The 23,403-nt window shown below is 30.0% G+C and overlaps 2 protein-coding genes across 2 annotated transcripts; one reads left to right on the top strand and one right to left on the bottom strand.

The window, feature by feature from the left end:
• Positions 1 to 8,529: 8,529 nt before the first annotated feature.
• Positions 8,530 to 14,187, top strand: LOC101503159 (Holliday junction resolvase MOC1, chloroplastic). Its single transcript, XM_004513909.4, has 6 exons — positions 8,530 to 8,981; positions 10,643 to 10,748; positions 11,380 to 11,432; positions 12,275 to 12,406; positions 13,180 to 13,252; positions 13,866 to 14,187. The coding sequence occupies exons 1-6, from the start codon at positions 8,595 to 8,597 to the stop codon at positions 13,958 to 13,960; spliced, it is 846 nt and encodes a 281-aa protein (XP_004513966.1). The 5' UTR covers positions 8,530 to 8,594; the 3' UTR covers positions 13,961 to 14,187.
• A 1,131-nt stretch (positions 14,188 to 15,318) lies between these two features.
• LOC101503479 (F-box protein At2g26850-like) lies at positions 15,319 to 19,959 on the bottom strand. The gene is made up of 5 exons (XM_004513910.4): positions 18,195 to 19,959; positions 17,773 to 17,852; positions 17,369 to 17,547; positions 16,983 to 17,057; positions 15,319 to 15,800 (listed from the first exon to the last, which is right to left on the bottom strand). The coding sequence occupies exons 1-5, from the start codon at positions 18,885 to 18,887 to the stop codon at positions 15,613 to 15,615; spliced, it is 1,215 nt and encodes a 404-aa protein (XP_004513967.1). The 5' UTR covers positions 18,888 to 19,959; the 3' UTR covers positions 15,319 to 15,612.
• Positions 19,960 to 23,403: the final 3,444 nt, after the last annotated feature.

Raw genomic sequence — 23,403 nt, 5'->3', positions numbered from 1 at the left:
GAAATACTTATGTTATTATTTCCTTGATTAAGTAGGGATTTTTTGGAGTTTTGTGTTGTTACTTTGTTTTAGTGCAGTGCTGAATTTTGGTGAGAAATCAACATGACATATGTAGAGTATTTTATCCATATCTGGGGTTGTAGATATCCGATTGGAGTCAACCCAAGTGCAAATGAAAGCTAAGATCCACAGCTACAACTTTCATGAAGACACCGGAATCAACTTCGGACTCGACAGAGGCGAAAAATGCAATATACGTCAGACAGTAGATGTTAGGGATTTGTTAGGGATGAGTGTAACAAGATGAAACCCTTATTTTTATGATTTGATTTCTAGATATATGAATGAGTTTATTGAATTATTTTTCTCATCTCTGTGCTTAATGCTTTTCATTGCTTGATCAACATTAAAATGCTTTACGATTTGTATTTTGAAACGGAAGTGGACTTTACGAATGCTTGAGATGAGAATTTCATGAATTTGTAGTCTAGACATAGGTGCAGGTCATGAAACCAATTAAATTAGTTGCAAAACAATAATTTACAAGAGAATTTCTATACGGTAATGCTTAATTCTAATCTTAAATCTACCTATTTTTTTTATTTGTGGAACTTGCTAATGTCATGTCTAGTGGTTTGTCACTTCTTTGTTTGAGATAACTACATGCATAGAGCATGAAAGATTATAATTATGATATTCTACTACAATTATATGAAGAGTGTGATACTTGTCTTATATCTGGTATATGTCGCATGATTGAGGGACAAATCTTCAGTTATACATTTTTAAGATATCACCCTCAGATCCCTCTGATGCGGCCTCTTAGGTGTGACTTTTGCGGAGAAACACATAAGAATGGACATTGTTCAGATGACCTTGATGAACTAATAGAATATGAAGATTTTTTTCTCAAAGTTACAGAAAACGACGAGTGTTATATTAAAAAGATCTACTGGGAACAAATTCTACCTCAAAAAATTATATCCAAAGAATCAGATGACAAAGACTTTCACGTTACGGATGTTTTGGTTGAATTCATAAAGAATAACATGGTTTCAATTGAAAGATTTGAAAATCAATGTGAGAGGTTATTTGAACAGGTGTTTAAGTTTGAGAAGATGGAGGAGAAGTTGAAGATTGAAAATAATTTCATTTTTGTGGTAGAAGAAGATAAGCAAGAGGAAAAGACGAACGAGGAAAAGAAAAAAGAAGAGATTGATAAAGTTCGAGATTCAATCTATGCCTTGTTCATCAATGTCCAATTGAGACGGACATGGAAACAACATCTTTTATTTCTTAAGTTCATGGAATTTCTACCAAACAAAAAGAAAAAGAAGGATGATGTGTTCTTCCTGTCATATATGCCACCTTGACAATAGTTGAGGCGTCAAGCTAATGACTTTAAAGAAGCGCTTCGTGGGAGGCAACCCACAGATAGAGGTAACTTTTATTTTTTGCAATCTTATTTTTTTTATTTGAATTTGTTTCTTTCTAATTGTGTGTAAACGTGCACTATGATGAAGAATTATTAACAACTTGCATTTCGTCTTAAGTTTTCTGTTTGGGATTTTAAAATTTAAACTCTATTTTTTTGCTCATATCATTGCTCAATTCGATAAGTTTCACTAATGCATACATTGTCGATTACTCTGTGGTTGCAGAAGTCTAACTTGCCATCAATTTTTCATAATTTTTTTTAGTGACATGTTAGCATCATTTAGATAGTTCATATTTTTTCTTATTATCCTAGTTGTGAGCTTTTGAGCCTAAACACTTAAATTCTTTGTTGTGTGATTATCTAGACATGTGTTATCCCTTCAGAACTTGCACTAATTCTGACTTGCATTACTTGTAATTTATGCATACATTGAGGAAATTCGATTGATCGTTTGAGTCTTTCTAACTACCCTATGAAAAGTTTACCCTTTGCTAGCCTCTTTGAGCCTTGCCCTTTTATTTCTGTTACTAGTCACATTACAAGCCAAATACCTAACTTTAATTAAATCACCTTACTTGGAGTTAGGTAGAAAAAAAAATTTGTCTTGATAAAATTCTAAGTTTGGGGTTGCTCATGGGATAACAACCTTTTAAGTTTGGAGTGGTGATTCTCATAAAAAGAAAATAAAAAGAAAAAAAATTCAATTTGTGTACTTTGGTAAATAATATCTTCTTGGTTCTTTTGTCGATGTTTGATAATCTCCAGAATGAAAAGGTGAAGAAAAATAAAAAATGGTAGAATAATTTGGAAATGTATGTCGAACTCCAAATAGTAAAGCCTACTATCCCAAAATGTCATACCCTTACCTAAGCCACATTACAACCCGAAAGTCCTCCAAAAGTGTATGTGTTTGCTGCATTGTGATTGCTAACTAGAATTTTTTCAAGCCTATGGTAGCGTGATGCATGTTCTCGGATTTGAGTGATAAATTCGTAACCCTTTCTAAACACTTGAGAGAAATTTTGGTGAGATTGTGTGAAGAGAGAGTTGAACTTGATGAATGAATGCTAAAGTGTACAAATTGTGTCGTTTTTTTGTAAGCAACCATAGAGCATGATGAATGTTTTGTAGTAGCTGGAACTTTGAAAATTGAGATTGATTTGATTTGAGAAATTGATTTTAAATTTGATTTTAACTGCACAAAATCTGAAATAAATTGTTGCTTGGGAATAAGCAATAGATTAAGTTTTGGGTTGTGATGACTCTTCATCATATGCATATTTTTCATTGTTTTTAGTCTTATTTATCTTTAATCATTAGTTAATTTAAGGAGTTATTTGATATATTTTGTTGATTTTAGCTCTTTGATTTAATGAAATACTTATGTTATTATTTCCTTGATTAAGTAGGGATTTTTCGGAGTTTTTTGTGTTGTTACTTTGTTTTAGTGCAGTGCTGAATTTTGGTGAGAAATCAACATGACCTATGTAGAGTATTTTAGCCATATCCGGAGTTGTATATATCCAATTGGAGTCAACCCAAGTGAAAATGAAAGCTAAGATCCATATCTACAACTTTCATGAAGACACCAGAACCAACTTCGAACTCGACAGAGGCGAAAAATGCAATATACGTCAGACAGTAGATGTTGTGCGCCTAAAGAGCGCCAGACGCGCCTGAGGCGCGTTTCCAGCCATTCAGCACTGTCCAGGCGCGCCTGAAGCGCGTTTTCTGCGCTTGGGGCGCATTTCTAGTCATCCAACATTGTTCAGGCGCGCCCGGAGCGCGTTTCCTGCGCCTAGGGCGCGCGACGCGCATCAGCAACCATAAAAACGCAATTTTTCACTGTTTTGGGGATCTTTTTTACTCTTAGGAAGTTGGGAGACTTGTGCCCTAGCATAGAAACTCAAAGACGGCCGTTTCTAACATCGTTGGAGCAGTTTTATCAAGAACCATTCATGAATCCTTCTTGTAATTCTTCTCTAATCTCTATCTCTTTTATCTCTATCATGAGTAACTAAACCATATTTGTTAGGGATGAGTGTAACAAGATGAAACCCTTATTTTTATGATTTGATTTCTAGATATATGAATGAGTTTATTGAATTATTTTTCTCATCTCTGTGCTTAATGCTTTTCATTGCTTGATCAACATTAAAATGCTTTTCGATTTGTATTTTGAAACGGAAGTGGACTTTACGAATGCTTGAGATGAGAATTTCATGAATTCGTAGTCTAGACATAGGTGCAGGTCATGAAACCAACTAAATTAGTTGCAAAACAATAATTTACAAGAGAATTTCTATACGGTAATGCTTAATTCTAATCTTAAATCTACTAAGGAATTAGGGGTTACTTTGGAATTAAAGGTTCTGTCACTAAGACATTAGGGCAAGAATAATAAAGAGAATTCGGTAATAATTCAATAAAGGAATTCAATAACTAGGAACAAATTAGACACAAAGGTTGGATTCGAAGTGAAACTCATCCATGACATATTTCTCAATTTATAAAAGATCAATTTTACTATTGTTGTCAATTTTAAATAATATTTCAATCAACTTATGAATTTTTTGTTCAATTTTAGTAACTAAATATAATTCAATAGTAAAACGCAATCCTTGAGTTCGACACTCGGTACTACCGTTTTATTATTACTTGCAATGATTCAGTACATTTGCTGAAACGCTATCAAAGACCAAAAATAAATTTTTCTGATATTACAAGAATGAAATCTAAATAAAAAATTATACATGGACTAAAACTTAAAATTGTTATATTTACAATGACCGAAAACATAATTAAACCAAAAGATTAATATTAATATAATCTAAAAATTTAAAGAAAATTAAATTTATATAAAATATTATATATAAAAATAAAAATATAATCTTAATATTAATTAAATTATTACTATCAAACAAAATAAAACATTCCAAAATTAATAAATTATGTCATACAAATCAAAAATTAAGCACACCATAATTAAATAATAATGTGTAATATATTCATACAAACCAAAAATAAAAATAGCAAATATTATTCGAATATATCAATCATAATAATTCATCTAATCATTAGCTTCACTACCTCCATCATTATTTGATGGAATATTACCCGACGACAAAAGTCCCTCAAAAGTATTATTAATTGGTGTTTGAGACAACATGGTTTGAAATTGCATTTCATCTTCAAGTACACCACCACTAGTCGATGAAGCCATAGCTGGTTGATGTTGATTTAAATCTGGTCTGATGAAGTCAGTTGTTGGCATTAAAATCAATAAGTTTTACATTTGTTTCAAATTTTTATTTATCATATATTATGTAAACAACATAATTTCTAATTTTTTTTGGACAAATCTACTAACATTTCAAATGATGAACTTTTTATGTATTTTAAAAATAATATAAAAATATTTTATATTTATAATATTACAAATTTTATGATTAGATCATTATTATAAATCTTTTTTTTTTCATAAGTATTATTTTGTTGCTAAAAAAATTACAATTTCTTAATATAATTCTATTTTACTAACATAATAAATCATAATACTAAAAATAACTACAATAAAAAAATAACACTTCATCAACATTTTAAAAAATAATTATATTTTAATTTGAGTATAAATTTTACAATTTAAATATTTTACAAGTACTTTTTTAAAAAAATCTTACTAATATTAAAGTCTGAAAATAATATTATACATTCTACATTCTAAAATAAAATATTAAATCTAAAAATAATTTATAACCATATAATTTTTTTAATAATAGTTATATAAATTACTAATTTATATTTAAAATGCATTACATACTAACTTGATGTCGGGTAGTGTCTGACTTGAAGCTTACAAACAATTAACAACTCTTCGCAATAAACATAATAGCCCAACTTTCAAAATAAAAATTAAATAAGATTCATTAAATAAATAACTTCAAATAAAAAATAACATTAAAAAACAAAATATAAAATAAAAACTTACCCAAATTCAAGAGAGAAGGTAGAGAAAAAAGTTGAAGAAAAAATATTTGTAGAGAGAAGGTGGAGAGAAAATTTCGAGAGAAGATAAAGAGAAATTTTATAGAGAAGGCAAAAATGAAAAATGAGACGAAGAGTGATATAATGGGTCTTTGTGGCGGCCAAAACAACTAGAAGCCCCAACGGTACAAATAATTGTGTGACGGCCTATGCAGTCACAAAGACTTCATTTGTGTCGGCTTTTACCCTTAAAAACTGCAACTGATGATTTTGTGGCAGGCAAATCCCTCACAACGCTCCAACGTTGTGACTTTGTGAGGGTATAGACCATCATAAAAGTCTGCTGAAATGTTCAATCAATGAAGTCTATTGTGAGGGTATTGGCTGTCACAAATTCAAATTTTTTTCTCTCCCATAATTTTATGACCGTTTTTTGCTGCCACAAAGGTTACAATCAACTAAAAAATTATTTTTGATTTGTGAGGGCTTTTTCAGCCACAAATAACAACCAGTTTGAATTTTAGTATTTGTGAGGTTTTTTTGTCAGTAATCTGATAGGGATTTTTTGGTCAGTAATCTGATAGGGCTTTTTCTATCGAGAGACCTAAGACACAACTTCTATTATGTAGGATGAATGAATCCTATCTAGATCACTCGCATCTCTCTATATGGTTCATTATAGATCCAATAACCACATTTATGATTGTCTTGTTATAGATAATGTTTGATGATCTTAAAGTATACAACTCTCCAACTAGTGATCGGAGTGACTTCAATTCAAGTCAAATAATTACTCACTAATCACTATGATCACATGAGAATCATTAACGACACTTGCATAACTATTATGTAGCGTTCTCATAGTGGATCTATCTAGTACAAATACTACTCCTATTATATAGCGTTTGGTTCAATTTGGATGACAAGTTTAAAAAGAAAACAATCCAATCTCAAGGGGTGTACTTTGGTATAATAGGAGATTTGATGCAAAATATAATATATAATATACTTAAATTTAACATTATAGAATAACAATGGTCTATTATATTTGAAATATATGAAATATAAACAAAATAGATTACATTAAACTAATAAGTATTATTAGGGAAAAAAATGAAAACCAACAAATAATTTACAAAAGCAATATATCATACTAATAAAAAATTAATAAGTATTAAAATTTATTATTGCAATTTGGTTCGAATTTGAAAAAAGAATTCGAAATTTGTTTTGATCCATGCAGTTTTTGCAAAAGGACATCAAAAATATTGTGATTTTATGCGTTTTTTTATTTTTTTGGATCGATTTGAATGTCAACACCCCTAATACCAACTATGTCACCACCCGACTACTAGCTGCCAAACCGTTTGTTCCTGCCTTCGTCGAGCTACCATATCAAAACGCATAAAAGCCACTATAACTTGACGCTTAGAAGTCAGTGGCAGAGCTTGAAAAAATATTTTGGTAGTGTCAAATTTTTAAAATTTGAATTGATAAATCAAATATAATATTTTATTGTATATTAAAATTTTAGATTGTAAGGTTACGATGTAAACATATAATTTTTTGTTTGTTGTAAACACAACTACAAAAAGATGACAAATTAGATTAAAAAGTTGCATAAATTTAAGAGAATTGAAGTTATAGGTATAGCATATTGCTTTGATTCATGTGTTTGGAGAGGAAAAAATATGTAAACCAAAAAGATAGAGTTTGACTGAGTTTTTACAATTTTTATCACAAAAGTAAACCCAAATAGATGAATAGAATGTTGATTTGGTTCAATTTAATCACATTAACATTAATAAAAATTAACATATTTATTTTAAAAATATATTATTTTAAACACTAAATTTTTTATTCTAATCAGTATTTATTAAAAAATTATTTAATATTTACTTTCTATCATAAATCATTTTAATATTTTATTATTTTTATCGAGGCATTTATGACATTTTCTTTAAGATGACCGTGGTGCAAATCTCGATATGAGACATGTATATATTTTAAAATAGCGGTGGTCTTCTTTTTATATAGTACAGATACAAAAATGAATTATTGATAAAAAAAATAAAAATAGTTTCTTCTAAATAATACTTACCACCACAAAAAAATGTAAACTTTTATAAGTGTTGGAATAAACCTTGTATCTTCTTCACCTTTTTGCATTGGGACAAAATCTTTCATCTTAATTTTTTTATTAATATGTAAAAAAGTTAAATTATGCAATGCAGTATAAATTAAATTTATACCGACGATAATTAAAGATATTATAAGAAGTAGTTATGATGGGTTATTTGTATAAAATGTGGATGTCCAATTAGGGATGAGAATAGGTTAGGCCGTCCGACAGGGGCCTATGGCCTGGCTTACTTATGGCCTGGCCTGACCTGACCTATTTAATAAAAAGACCAGACTCAAGCTATTTTTAAAGCCTATTTATTTAAATAGGTCAGGCTCAGGCTTATAAAGAAGCCTATTAGGCCTGACAGGCCGGCCTATATATATTTAATTATTTATTAATGTTATTTTTTATTATTATATTAATAATATTATTTCCTATTTTAAATTTTATCAATTAGACAATCACTTAATAGTCATTCCATATTTGATAGTCATTCCATATTTGGTAGTTGTTCCATATTCGGTAGCCATTCAATTAGTCAATAACTCAATAGTCTTTCCATATTTGTTTGAGAGGTAATAATTGGTACATTTGTTTAAAAAAAAAAACTATTCTTTGAAACCAAGAATTATGTTTTAGGGTTTAAAGGATGTTTGTTTCAGATTTTTTTAAAATTATTTTGTTAGAAAAATTATTTTTTGTTTAATATATATAGATATGTACATTGATATTGGTATGTGGAGAGCATTTAAATATTTTAATATGAATAAAGCTTTTAAATAGGCTTCCAGGCCAGACCAGACTTTTAAAAAGGTCAGGCCAGACCGGAAAAAACCTATGATAGGCCGTAGGCCAGACTTAGACCTAAAAAATTAATAGTAGGTCAGACTCACAGGCCTTGCAAAGCCTGGCCTGGCCTGCCTATTCCCACCCCTATGCCCAACTAATATAAAATAAAATGAATTTGATTCGATTTTGATCTCTTTTTCTTCCCTCCTTTATCTTGTTTCTCAACACACTGTTTTTCATTATTCATAATCCCTGAAAATGCAATTAACACCAGAGTTCCACCAAATCGAATTACACTTCATGAGCAAACTCTCTCTCAAACTCAAACCCACCGTTCATATCAGATCCTTCTGTTCCTCTTCTCTTCCCAAAGCCCAAGCCCAAGCCCAGAATCTGAACCCTGAACCTCAAATCATAGTTCCCGTAAGAAAGCGTAGGGTTGTAGCTTCTTCTTCTTCCAATGCTCAATTGAAGGAAAATTGGTTGGCTTCAATCTCTTACTCTTCTTCCCCAGGAAATAACAATAATGCACATCTTTTGAATGAACACAAAATTGAGGGTTCCAAATGGTTCCTTGGAATCGACCCAGATGTTTCTGGTGCTGTCGCGTTGTTGAAACTCCATGATTCTGTTTGCCAAGCTCAGGTACAATGTTTCTTTAGGTTAAAGTTCTTTTCTTTTTTAATTTTCTCGTCAAAAGGTTAGATAGAGTTAACTTATTAGTTAGAAACATTGTGGGATCATGAGGGTGGTTGTGAAATTTTGAAGTGGTAACTTCCGTTTACTTTGAAAACATTTCTTAAAATTTGTGTATATTTTACTTGTTATTAAGGAATTAAAGGACTGAACAATTATCTACGTTTCTAGAAACAATAAAAATGTCATAAACTGTTTTTATTATTTTCATAAATGCATCTTTATAAACTAACCAGCATTTCCGGTTCTCTCCATGACAACGATTCACTTCAAGAGTTTCTAATTAAGTTAAAATTAACATATATTTTAGAAAATGATAAAACAAATGTTTTCACAAAGTAAGTAGGGCTAAATATGTGCTCATTTAGGGTATTTTGCTTGATGATTGGTTAGGGTGTTTTTATTTTTAAAGTATACATGTGTGCAATTGCAGAGACCAATTTCTTGAGGCAACTGATATATTATATATTCATTTAAGTGGTTGATCTATTCAAACTTAATTTCATATGCATTGACTGGGGATCAAACCTCCGACCAGACTTTGAGGTGTGTTGTAGAATGTACTGAGATGGTGTTTACAGCATTTTTTTTTACTGAATCGCTTTGATGGGCATGAAGGAGCTTTGTTGTGTTTATAAATTTGGTTTGACATTCAGCTGTTTTTGCATATAAGAATTGTGGTTTTTGTTAACTAAGATCATACTTTTTTAAACACATTCTGTAGGATTGGAGCATTTCTGAAAAAGTCAATTTAACTTCCTGTAAATTGATCAGTTTTATGAAAATATGTTGTCTCTTTAAGAAATGTACCAATCATAATTTGTTAAAAGAGCGCATCGCTAGCATCATTCGTCTTGTTTCATAGTTTGTAGAGAATTGCTTGTAAATGGAATATATATGCAGTCTACATGTAATTGATTGTGCCTTTGTATATGTGGCTTTTTTTGGGGCCATGTGTCTTGTTTGTTCAATTGTAAGTTCCATTGAGGAAGGATATAATTATCTACTTGAAATAATTGAGTTCCATTTTTGTTATGCCACCGGATTTATAATTTTGTTGGTTTGCATTTGATCGATCCTAGAAGATTACAACAGGTATGAAGCATGGATAACATTAAGGCTTTGTGCTTAAGTATTTAGGGCTTGTACATAATTTTTAGCATCCACCAATGTATAAAGGAATCAAATTAATACCCATTGCAGTTTGGTATATGATGAAGGATGGATACTAAATGTAGAACAACTGCTGTACTGCTGCTTTCTATTTAAATTATAAGATTTTTTTTGTATTAAGTTGGTAATTGCAAAAATGCACGATGAGTTGTTAATTTTTTTGACAAAGGAGCCGTAATTGATGATGTTTTGATATTATCATAACGGAAAAAAAGAAACAGACCGGAATTATAGAGAGTAATTTATTAGTATCATGACTATGTTTACTGATGCTGTGTCTAGCGTTACTCTTTGATTTGTTCATACTTGATAGATGGAAGAGAGAGTGAAATCTTGATTTTAATGTTTTAAACAGCTCCTGTAGCTGTAGGTTCTTTTCAGAATTTTATCTCCATATATTGACAAAAGACGTGATCATATCAGTCCAACATATGCAGGTATTTGACTCTCCTCATGTGAAAATGCTTGTTGGCAAAAGAACTCGAAGACGTTTGGATGCCAATTCTATTATTCAGTTGGTTCGGAGTTTTGATGCTCCAGCCGGTACACTATTTTCTATATCCTTATTTCTTCTTAAATGTGCATGGATTTTTTTATTCATTTGTTGAGGTCTGTGCGTCAACTACCCCTCATTTATTTGTATTTGTACTAATGGTTAATTGAACCATTGTAGGATTTGGTCAGATTATTGATAAATTTCAGTAATGCAAAATGTGGCGATAAACGAAACTATGAATGGACAGGAAGTAGTTAATTTAATAAACACAATCACAGAAATAGACAATATTTGGAATCATTGTATTGTATGATCTTTAGTATTCTAAAGCCAAAGCTGCTGTTGTGTTTACTACTTTGCACACGACAGTCATAAGTTTTGATAAGATTTACTATAAGAAGTCAATATTTATTATTTTCATTTGAAAAGTTAAATTGATAGTGCCATTTCCACTATAGATTGGTTAGACAGAAATATTAATAACCTCATTCTTGTGCATTTGTGGAAAATTTCATTGGACTAGGTATGATTGGTGTTATTTTACACTTCCTTTTCTTGTTGTATTATAAGTCCTCAGATTGCTATAGTAATTTTTTGAATCATTAATTTGCTTTTTCATATTGAAGGTTGACACTGTTTGTGGTTGGATATTTGCGAACTGATTCTTGATTTCATTAGGAACCACTGCATATATAGAGCAGTCGCTCCCTTTTCCACAAGACGGGAAGCAGGTTAGTATTCCCACTGGAATTAGATTTTGTACGACTTCATTTATTACTACTGCTTATTATTAACTCATTACTTTATTAAATTTTACATTCATACTAATTAGTGTGGTAGCTGGCCTTGACAAAATTTACATGTTCATGCATCAACTTCTCACTGTTGTTGGAAAGAAAACCCTGCCTACAGAATCTGCAAGTATAAATCGCTTTGTCTGTTGGAAATATCGGTTGTCAAGTGTTGACTGGTAGTACCATTTACTTATAAAGATAAAAAGTCTATTGTTTCTTAAATAAACCCATTTTTAACAAGTTGAGTGGCTTTTTCCTAATTAGCATATATTTATCATGTGATATTTGAACCATCTATTGGTGCTAATAAACTTCAAGCCAACTCTATGTGATAGTTATGATTAAATTGGAACGTTGAAATTGGAAAAGATGAATATTGACTTAAATATGTTTTTCATATTTCTAAGTATGCTGAGTTTTTACTTAGTCCCTGTATATTTCCTTCTTTTAAACCCCCTCTTTTAGGGACTAACTAAAGGCAGGGACTAGATGTTAGTTCAGAGTCCGAAAAAATGAAGGATCGAAACGGGAATCTTTTTAAAGTGACTAACGAATATCAAAACTCGTTTTTTCTAGAGGGGCTAAAAATATATTTTTCATGAATGTTCAATGTCCAAAAATATGTCATTTTTCTTACAAGAAATTCATGAAATTTGCTACAATCTATTTTCTGATTGTTATTTAAATAATATTAATTTACTTCTATCCACATTTAGAAAAGTGTGTATCAATAAACTTTTGCTCAGATTAATATTTTTCCCCCATCTTTTGTATTCAAGGGCTGGTGGAGTGGAGGATTTGGGTATGGACTGTGGATTGGGATCTTAGTTTCGTCGGGGTTCTCTGTTGTTCCAGTGCCGTCTTTTACCTGGAAAGCGAAGTTTGAACTCTCTGGAAGCAAGAATGCAAAGGTCGGTTTGGTACTAACATTATAGATTGTGTGGGTGTTTTCAAATTATCATATCCAGTTTTTCTTCTACTTTCAATGTTCTTACATTATTTCCAAAAACATAAGAATAATCAGCATATATGATGCTAGTTCTTCATCAGAATAGAAAAAAATATTATGTTCGCCAAAACTAATAATATATATTAAAACAGTGGACCCATCACTTTTACCCTCATTTGATATAAATTTGAGGAACAACCATTTCTCTACTGCCACCAAAACTGCTGGATTCTAACCCACATGTGGCAAAAAATGTTGTCACTTTTGAAAATGTATTTGAAATTCGCCATGCTTTTCCATCTATCTATTCTAAGTCTTTCCCCTAATGACTCGTGGCGGAATTTCACACCTCTGTTTCAGGCCATTCTATGCTCTTGCATGGATCTTTACATCTAGGTACGGAAATCATAGATTGCCAACCCTCTTGTCGCATGTCAAAATGTTATGCCAAGAAACATAATAATTTAAAAATGTCTTGGTAATGTAACTTTCCTGATAATATTTTTATAAAACATTCATACCAAACATGAAACATGACAATCGAAAGATTATCAAGTTCAGATTCCTGGGAAACTTAAAAATACCCCTATAAAAAAATCCCTAAATATAACTTTGTTTGGAAACAAAACGCTATCTGATTTTCTGATGTTGATATTTCTCCATTCATAGTATATTTTGTTAATCATCGATACTCATTTGTTAACTACAGCTGTTTTTGGTTTTTTTATATGGAAGGATGATAGCAGGAAACTTGCATCCACATTATTTCCATCACTGAGTTCCCTTTTAAGCAGGAAAAAAGATCATGGTACATATTTCTATTGCTTAGTTCATTGTTCAACTACTATGCTGCTTGATGATCATAAGTTATCTTCAAAATCTGTTACAAGAAGAGGGATATTTGTTAGTAGCAAGGATCCAACCCTAGACCTCCTACATAATACTCCTTCAATTTAACATATAAAATATCAAGAAATGTTGATTATAAGATTGCACAACTACGACCCCCTAATTCATTTAAAATTTGAAGTGTTTGATTGTTAAGATAATGATAACCTCTAATTCTCACCTATAGACAATGATTTTAACTGTGTATGTAACAGCAGGGTAAAGTATTATCCTTACTACACTTAGTTTCTCCATACATTCTAGATTGCCATATTCATGTATCTATGAAGATTAAAATGTATCCCCTTAGTTACAATATATGATTATGTTATCTATAGATTCTATACAAATGATTCATGGCTAATGGCTTATCAAGCTTCACACATCCGTGTGTATTTGTAGGTTACCTTCCAAATAAACCCTCTACTTCTCAATATTAGTTCAAATATATTTTATCATGGTGATTGGTTCCTGTTCATTGCTTCACACATTTTCTATTTGATAATATTTCTAATAAATTTGTCATGTTGTAGGAAGGGCAGAGGCTTTATTAATTGCTGCATATGGCAAAGACCAAAACGAAAGCCAGGAACTTAAGGAGACCATTGTTGACAAATTGGAAACCTGATTTTTTTTAACAGCTTCGGCCTCTCCTTACTTCTTTCTTTCTTACGCCTCTTCCATTAATTTGACTGCCTATTGTAACTGTCTCAATTACTATTTTAAACTATATTTTAGTTTATATATTCCTAATTTAATGTTTATTAGTATTAAAAAGATCATGATTTTATTTACAGTGTATTTGGAATTTATTTAAGGACACGAGTCCCTTTCAAGGAAAATATTTGCTACTCATGTGGTTCTACCTTGCTTGAGGATTGTGATACCTGTTTATACAAAAAAAAAAAAAAAGAAGTGCTTGATTTGGGAGAGCCGGAGACTTTATAAAAATAGTTTACGCTATGCTTATATGTTGTTTTTCATCCATTTTAATAAAACTTATGATAGTTTATGGGAACAGTTAATAGTTTATTTTAAAATAGTTTTTAATCACATTTCATATTTGACTATAGAAATAATACAATTCATTGCCACATCAGAATATGTACTAAATATGGGAGGGTAAGTCAACAAGGTTGGTTAAAATTGCATAATTTGTTAAAGGCTAACACGTGGCTTAAGACCAGGACACGTATTAAGCATTCCTGAAATAGTAATTGTATTTTAAAAAATTGAAATGCATAATTTTTTAGAAAGAGAAATGTACAATTTATAATATAAAATTTATATCTTTAGTATATTAATAGGTGTTTTAAGACACATAATAACATTTTTCATTTTTTAAATATTTGGAGAACATTCCAAAGATAAAAAGAAAGGGATTAAAATCATTAATAGACAATAATAGGAGCATTGAAAGTGTATTTAAACTTTAAAAAGATTCTCCATAATGATTTTGCGGTATTCTCCACCTCTACTTTTTCTTATTATTATTAGTATTTTATGATCAAATTTGAAAATCAACTTCATATAATGATCGTGCGGTATTCTTTTTTTTTTTCCTTTTCTTACTTTAGTTGTTTTTTTTCTTTTCTTGTGTTAATTGTGTTAATGTCTTAAAGATATCTATCATTTCTTATTGTAAGCCTTACAAGAATGTGGTCGAAATTGTTTTGGTTGGGGTATGTACCTTTTTATTTTAAAATATGCATTGAGAAAACAATTTCCCTAACAAATGACAATTGTAAGATGCAATTCAAATTATTGGAGGAAATGTCAGTGAATGGTATAGATTATTAGGTTTCTCATTATAACACATAGGTTCTATTTAATGTTTGTCATATCAATTGTGTAGGTCATTGTTGTATCATCACATTCTGTTATGCAAACTATCCATTGCCATTGTGCAGTTACTAATCTCCATATGCTAGAAACACACTCTTCTCTCAACCAAACATACACAAGTCAGGTTTGAATCCTTAACCATTTGTTTGAGAATAACCCATCTTGGTATATCATCTAGATTTCTATAAATAGTTCAACAAATATTGTACATCTTGTGTGTGTAAATGAGGAGTAAAGTAATTTACATTGATGAAAACCACAAGAGTACCCATAAATTTTGTCAAGTGATAACCAAAGTGTGGAAAAGAAAATCAGACTGGCCTAAATACATGAGAATTCCCTTCCATTTGTATATTTCCTTGTGTAAAACAGAATCTGACCATGCTTCAGCTGAGGAAACAAAGTTATACTTAGTGTAGAATTTGACCAGATATACTAATCCAAAACTTCAGATGGCCACATTCGTTTCCAAATTGAAATTTCATTCTCACTCGTAATCTTTCTTAATCCACCATAAAATCCATCAGCCTCATTTCCTTCTTCCCTATGATCTTTCCTATTGATATTAGTTTGTCTCCATCTTGAACCAGGAGTGTAGTGATTGAACTCTAGCACCACTGTGTCTGAAGCCAAAAACATTTATCATCAAATAAACTATGATTGAATCGTAAGAAAAACATTACAGAGATTCAGACATAAATTTAACAAGGTTAATGCAATGATTCTTGCAGTTCTCATGTTGACAGCATTTGGGTCGGTTTAATTTGCCAAAAAAATAAGGTACTGAAAACAAGACAAAAATATATGTTTCATATTTGACTTGAGAAGTGACCTCAGGACTGGACAAAAAAAAAGGCTGAGGGATCAGAAAAAAATACAAATCTTGTACTTTATTAAACTATGGTACAAAAAGTTGTCCGTGGACAATCTATCAAAAAGACAAATAGTTGTTCACCATTCATGATAAAAAGTTTGTCTTTTACTTTTTTGTCCGGTACAAATTCTTTTGCAAATCAAACCTATCTTAGTAAATTTAAAATTTAAAATTTTCATCTATGCCTATAGTAGCAATATTGAAACCGATAAATATAAATTTAATGTAAGAGCACAAGTTTGTTAACTTTCATTCCTCAAAAAGTTTAAACCAACCAAATTTGGAATTCCTAACACAAGAGAACTAAACCAATATTTTATAAACACGTGATTTTGTTTACAGAGGCACAACTTTAAAATTCAGCTCATGAACATAGTCATAGTTGGGTCATAAATGTATCCACTGAGACACAAACTATTAATGTGTTTGTGGAAATGATGACATACTGATCATGAAATGTCTTGGGGGATCATTCAAATGGCACAGCAAGTGGTCCACATTTAGACATATTATAATTATAATTTGTAAAGAGACTTATCCTAACTTGTGGCCCCATCTGGTTTGTCAAAGTAAACTATACGTGCATATCAATTTTTTCACTTTATAACCTCACCAATATAATAATGGTTGATTACAAATTTTTTAAAATTTAAACTAATTAATCAACCAACCAGCATACTTTAATAATCTGCACTCCATTTCTATCATCAAAATTACTATGCAATTTATTTGTTTAGAAACAATTTTGGTATCTGTATAAACTATATAATTATATTTAAGAAAAGAAAATTCAACATAACCCCACAACCACTTTTGGTATTAGCCTTTCATTTATCCAATAACAACTTAATTATAATTCCATAATATCCAAGAAAAAGTAATGATTGATAATAACAAATATCCAAAAGGAAATTGACATTGATTAACTCACCACTAATATGACAGCGGCAATGATTTTCATTTCCATTACATGACTCCAAGTGACCTACAACACCATACCACCATCCTGCCATAAAGGTAGCAAAGCAATTCATTTTAAGTTTATAAAATTCAAATGGTTTACTACTACTAATTTGAATTCTTCAAAGTCTCTTTTAATTAGAACCAATCCGACTACCCCTTTTATTGGATCTATAATAAAGAGACATAAATACCAGCCAACTAGTAAAGATCCTGTGCAGAAAAAAAGCTTGCGGAAAACAAATGTGAAATTCTGTCATATGTTATTAGAGAAAGACTTTTCATAAGATGGATAGAGAAGTAATTAGTAGAATTAAAACATGGAATTAGAAAATGATGGTGGTTACAGGAACAAACCATAAGGAAATTCTTTGTTTCTCCTCCATTGAATCTCTATGTGATCACCAGGATGCAAATCATTTAAACAGTCAGAGATATGAAGATCATGTGGAGAGGTATCAACAGGAGGTGCTCTTAGTCTTTCCCATGGAATGCCACATTCTCTAGCATCTGCTCTTCTTCCATGTGGAGGATACCTGTAATATTTGTTATAATTAGTCACATGTAAAATATATGTAGTTAGTTGCTAATAGAATTGAAACTAGCAATCACATTAACTTGTATTTATTATAAATACAGCTTTGTGTAGCCTGATTAGACACACATAAATTACAATATGCAACCAATTAATATGATACATAATAGCCTGGCTGAAATGACACAGTTAAGTATATGATCACCTGAGATCATGTAAAATTTACCTGGCTAGAAAGGTATCGACTCGCGAATCATAGCTAATTTCAGCATCATAGCAAGATAACATGAATCCAACATGACCATTCTGCAACACCAACAGCAAAATTTTAACAACATGTGAGAAAACAAAATCACTAAGCCCTGTTTGGATAAACAACTTAAATAGCTATAAGCATTAGTTATCTTGGAGAGCTTATAGAAATTAGCTAAAAACAGCTTATGGACATGTCATAAGTTGTTTCCATATGTTTTCCCAAATAGTCTCATAAGTGCTTATGCAAGTAGAAAAGCTCAACTAAGTCAATCCAAAGAGGCAGGAATTCCATTGAAATTCAAGCAACTGATAATCTTTTCAGGCATCATGGTGTATATGAAATTTTCAATAATAAAAAAATGGCCAAAAGGGTTCTCATAGATAGGTAGATACCTCGCGGTTATAAACTTGAGCAGGGAACCAGAATGTGCCAGTCTCAATAGCAAGATACCAATTCATAAGAGAATCAACAGGCAAAGAATTCTTCTGCTTGTTGCTATCATTTGCATCATCAACCTTCAATTTCATCCATTGAAAAGGCCAAACAAGAGATAAAGTTTTCATCAAGAAGCCTCTTTGCCTGCCATGTTTATGAAGACCTTTAACATCCCTTTTTGAAGCAAGATGCCATTTCCATTCCTTATATGCAGCTTGACCAATAACTCCACCCCATTTCTTCTTCATGTGTTTCTCCCAAAAATGATCACTCACACACCTCTCCCTCAAAGAATGGCAAACACCAGCCATTTGAATAAGTGAAGAAGGAGGTAGCTTTTCAAGTATGCATTCTAAGGTCAGTTCAGGCAAGTCCAACAATGACAACTCATGATGAGTCTCTTCAACATTCTCTATTCTTGAATTCAAACTCTTTTTCATCAGAGACATCTTTGTATGAATTTGACAAAGTAAACCAATCAAAAAGTGGTGATTTCTTAAAACCTTTGAGAATGTTTCTTGGCAGAACAAAAAGGGAAGCAACTTCTTATCAGTTGCACTAGTCCATGATGGAAGTGGTTTGAGAAAAATAGTGTTTATAAACAAGAAAAAGGAGATGCAAGTTATGATTATGAAGTAAAGAAGTAACATTATTAGAATATAGGAAATGATTTACGGGTCAAACTTGAATTTGGCATATGAGATAAGAGTCTCTAGTTAGTGGAGAAGCCTAATTTGGAAAGGAAAGGCAATCACTTTATTTGTTATTTAAGATAATAATAATCAAAAGCAAAATGAAACCTTACTACATAACCAAAACTATTGAACAAATTTGGAATCTTCAATTTCAAACAAACACCTTTTTAAAGAATGGAGGGCTTTTTTTTTTTTATTAATTGGTTCAAAGATAGCCCACCAAAAAACCCAATGGTGGGTCTCTTCACATATGTTTGGACGGAATAAATAAGATACACAAACACACCGACGAATTGGGGTGGAAATTGCTTTGACTTGAATTACTATTAGACAAATTTAAAAATTTGGTTGCAGTTGTTATCAAATTGTGATCCTTGATATTTCATACAAATTGCAGTCAAATGTAACTAATAATGTAATAAATTTAAAATACTTAATTTCGCAGCCACAAATTATGGCCGCGAAATTATTTTTCAAACCTATGTGTATCATAAAAAAGAGATTGAAAAATTGATTAAGAAATGCTTTTATGCATTTATTGGCTTCCGACAACAAAAAGGAACAAAACAAACTTAACAGCTGTCATTCAATGAGAGAGATGAACAAGGAAGGCAAAGAAATGTGGGGCACCAAAATCTGATACAAGGTTTTGTGACACCTGGAAAATGGGATTAACAAAAATGGCAACAAAAAAGGGAGACAAAATTAAAAGAAAAAGATACAATAAGTCTAGATGCAAAGACCCAAATCTGAAGAATCTCTATATATCTTTTATGTAAAAGAAATTTAAATAATATTATTGATATGGGAATAATTTGTGCAAAGAACAAATCTATGGTAGTTGAAATTGAAGGATTGATAGGTCCACAAATAACAATTTATAGAGAGGGAGATTAAAAGGATTTGGTGATGAATGTGGAAGGCAGATGGTAGTGGGTAAGATAGGTCCTTTTCTTCACCTTCTCACTTCAACCAATTCTTCACCATTTCCCAATTAATTCCCTCTATTTTCAAATCCTTGTTTACACTTTTTGTCGTTGAGGCAATTTAACAAACAATTGGTGAATAATGAAAGAGGAAATAAAAAAAAGGATTTTTTTGTACAAAAAGAAAATAATGGGCGGCTAAGGTTGAAATAGGTTTTGTGTGGATGTCAAAAGCATTTATACTTCCTAGATTCTGTGATCCATTCAATTATCCATATATGTATAAAATAAATAAACATTGCCGATGATGTGGTGTCATGAAAGGAGATAAATATAAATTTTTTTAGTTGTTCAGGTGAGTGTGAGTATATTTTTTGCTTGACTAAAATATTATCTTTATCGAAATCAAATAAATTTAATGGTTTCTATTAAATTTTAATTTAAGCAATTAAAATATCAATATAATCAAATAAACAAAAATATAATTATGAATCGAAATAAGGTGTTGATGAAACTATGAATTTAATGGATTAATCTTATAAATTAACCTTCCATAAAATTAAAATAAAAACTGTTTATTTTTTTTAACAATCTGAATCATAATATTTCCTTAAGAAAGAAAGAAACAAAACTGCAAATAGTACTCATATTGGACTTTAGAGTTTATTTTTTTATTTGTTTATTTTGATTAAATAAATTATATTTATCTTTCTATATTATCTTCTTTTACTAAATTACTAATTACTAATTATTAATTAAAGATTGAGATATAGCGTGTTCTCACCTTCTCTTAGCAGCAAGTTGGAAGGGCAAAAAAGCCATGATTGGACAACCTACAAAGGTATTGTCCATTGGTTAGTCCAACTCAATCTAAATTGATTAAAAGAAGCATTTTTATTCAAATAAATTTTGGTAAATGAACGATTTTAATTTTACAAAATAGTAAATTATTATAAAAAAAAAAGGTTTTAAGTAAAATCAGATCCAACCCATTTTATTTATATTATTTAGATAATCATTTTTTAAAAAATTATTTGATTATTTTACGATGTTACACTTCAATTATTTTAATATTGACAAGTATTTTATACAATTTTAGAAACTTTGTAACTTTAGTTATAGGCTAAATTACATATCTGGTCTTTTAACTTAATTTCAGGTAACGTTTTAGTTCTTTATCTTTTTTTTTTTTTTCGAGTTGGTCATTTATTTTAATTTTAAGTGACAATTTGATATTTTATGTTTTAAAATTTCGACAATGTTATCCTTTTTTTATACAAAAATTCAAAAAAATCATCAAAATTTTCAACCAAAACCCATAAAATTAATAATCATCTTCCATATAATGCAAATTTTATCAAATCCATAACTAAAATATTCAAATACACTCATATTTTCATCTCCAACAACATCAAATAAAGAATGAAAATATGAGTTTATTTCAAGATTTAAGTTATGAATTTGATTAAATTTGTATTTTATTGAAGATGATAATGAATTTTATGGGTTTTATTTGAAAAATTTGATGATTTTTTTGAATTTTTGTAATAAAATGGACAACATTGTTGACATTTTAAAACATAAAATATCAAATTGTCACTTAAAATTAAAATAAGGGATTAATTCGGGGAAAAAATATAACGGACTAAAACGTTACCTGAAATTAAGTTAAGGGACCGCGCGGATGTAATTTAGCCTTAGTTATATTAATGTTTGTTTGCAATTAAAGTTTTTTATGATTAATTTATGATTTTGATATTCTCATTAACTGTATGTTTATATATATTAGTTACTAAAAAAATAGTTTAAATATATTACAGTATATTTTTGACGGAAAATTAAAGTTGTGACGTTTTATTAAAAAGAATATGATTGTCCATCATTAACAATTAAATTTAAAAAAATATTGATAACCTAGTACCCAACTCAACCATACCCGAAATGAGCAATTTGACCTAACACAATTCATTACTATAAAGGGTGATTTTTTTTACCAGACTCAACCTAAAGATTCCTAGACGATTTGGTTTTGGTTTTAGTCAAACCTGTCGCGTCCGGTTTGTCCGTGAAAAAGGAGTCGCCACCAATTTTATTTTTATTAAAGGAAAAATTGGATAAAACCTAAAATAATATTTTTGAACCAAAAATTTGGATTCGGGAGTCGATTACGAGTAGGGAAGTATTATCACCCTACAACGTCCGTTAAAACGGTTACCCTATAATTAATTATATACAAACTATTTATTTATTTTTACTCCAAAAAGAATAATAAAAAATTAAATTATTTACATTAATGAAAGAAGAAAAAATATTTGTTTTATTAATTTGGTTTGACAAGGGTAAGACTTTGCTCCTACATATCCCCGTGTGCAATAGGGAAATCAAAACACACGTAGTTCTTAGGTAGAAAATATTTGTGTGTTGACCGATTTTATTATTATTATTTATTTATATATGTATTAAAAAATAAAAATAAAAATGTAATAATAATAATAATGATTAAAAATAAAAACGCAACGTGGCTGTATGTGAACGAGACAGATGTACACAACGGTGAAATAATTTGTTAAATGATTTGCTCATACGTTGTCGAATCTGTCGCGACACAAAGGCCACTAACGATTGAAAGTGAATAACATGGTGGAGCGAGCGAGGATGAATTTCATCCGGCGGCGACAACCATTAATTCTAATTTTAAGGGTAAAAATATTTATCTGTTATAATTTTTTTTTTTTTTAAAAAGACGTATTATGAATTTTCTATTACATTACAATATGATGAAATTTGTTTTCTTGATCTATAGACATCAATTAGTTATATTTTTTATTTTATTTTATATTGCAAAGAAAACAATTCTAGGATTAAACGATTTAAAAAATAAAATGAAAACTTAACATATGAGTTTATTTTCTATAAACAAAGAAAAGAAAGAGAAACAATATATATATTTAAAAAAATACAAAAAAAAATACTAATAAGCAGAATAGAGAAAAGAATAAGAAAATGATACCTTACTAGACTGATTATTTCAATATCAGATTATCTTTTTCTCTTTTTCTAATTAATCTCTCTATTTTTTTTGTCCTCTCAATTTGTGTTTCCAATTGTGCTCCCCTTTGTCTTCTTGTGGCAGACTATTTATAGACTTTTGGGTATAGATTTCAAAAGACAAAAGAATAATTGTCAATTGATTATCATTAATCTATTTTTTTCGGTTTCTTTTCTTTTAATTGGCCACAATTATACCGATTCTTATTGCCATTAATTCATTTCATCGGTCTTCTTTTCTATTCAATTGATCACCATTATTATGATTTTTATGACCATCAATCAATTTCTTTTCGGTTTTTTTTATCATTTATTTTGATCATCATTGCATCGATTTTTATGACCATCAATTCATTTCTTTTTAGTTTCCTTTATTTTTATTTCTTATTATTATTTTTTTATATTTTAGAAAATAGTCTGAACAAGAATTATAAGTAAACAAGAACCGAAAACACTTGTGATTGTTAAAAGCTTATATCCCTAATTATTTATTTTTA

The sequence above is a fragment of the Cicer arietinum genome, chromosome 5 (assembly GCF_000331145.2).
Source record: "Cicer arietinum cultivar CDC Frontier isolate Library 1 chromosome 5, Cicar.CDCFrontier_v2.0, whole genome shotgun sequence".
NCBI lineage: Eukaryota > Viridiplantae > Streptophyta > Magnoliopsida > Fabales > Fabaceae > Cicer > Cicer arietinum.
Note: the sequence above shows the minus strand (reverse complement) of the source record. Positions and strands in the feature narration are given on the sequence as shown.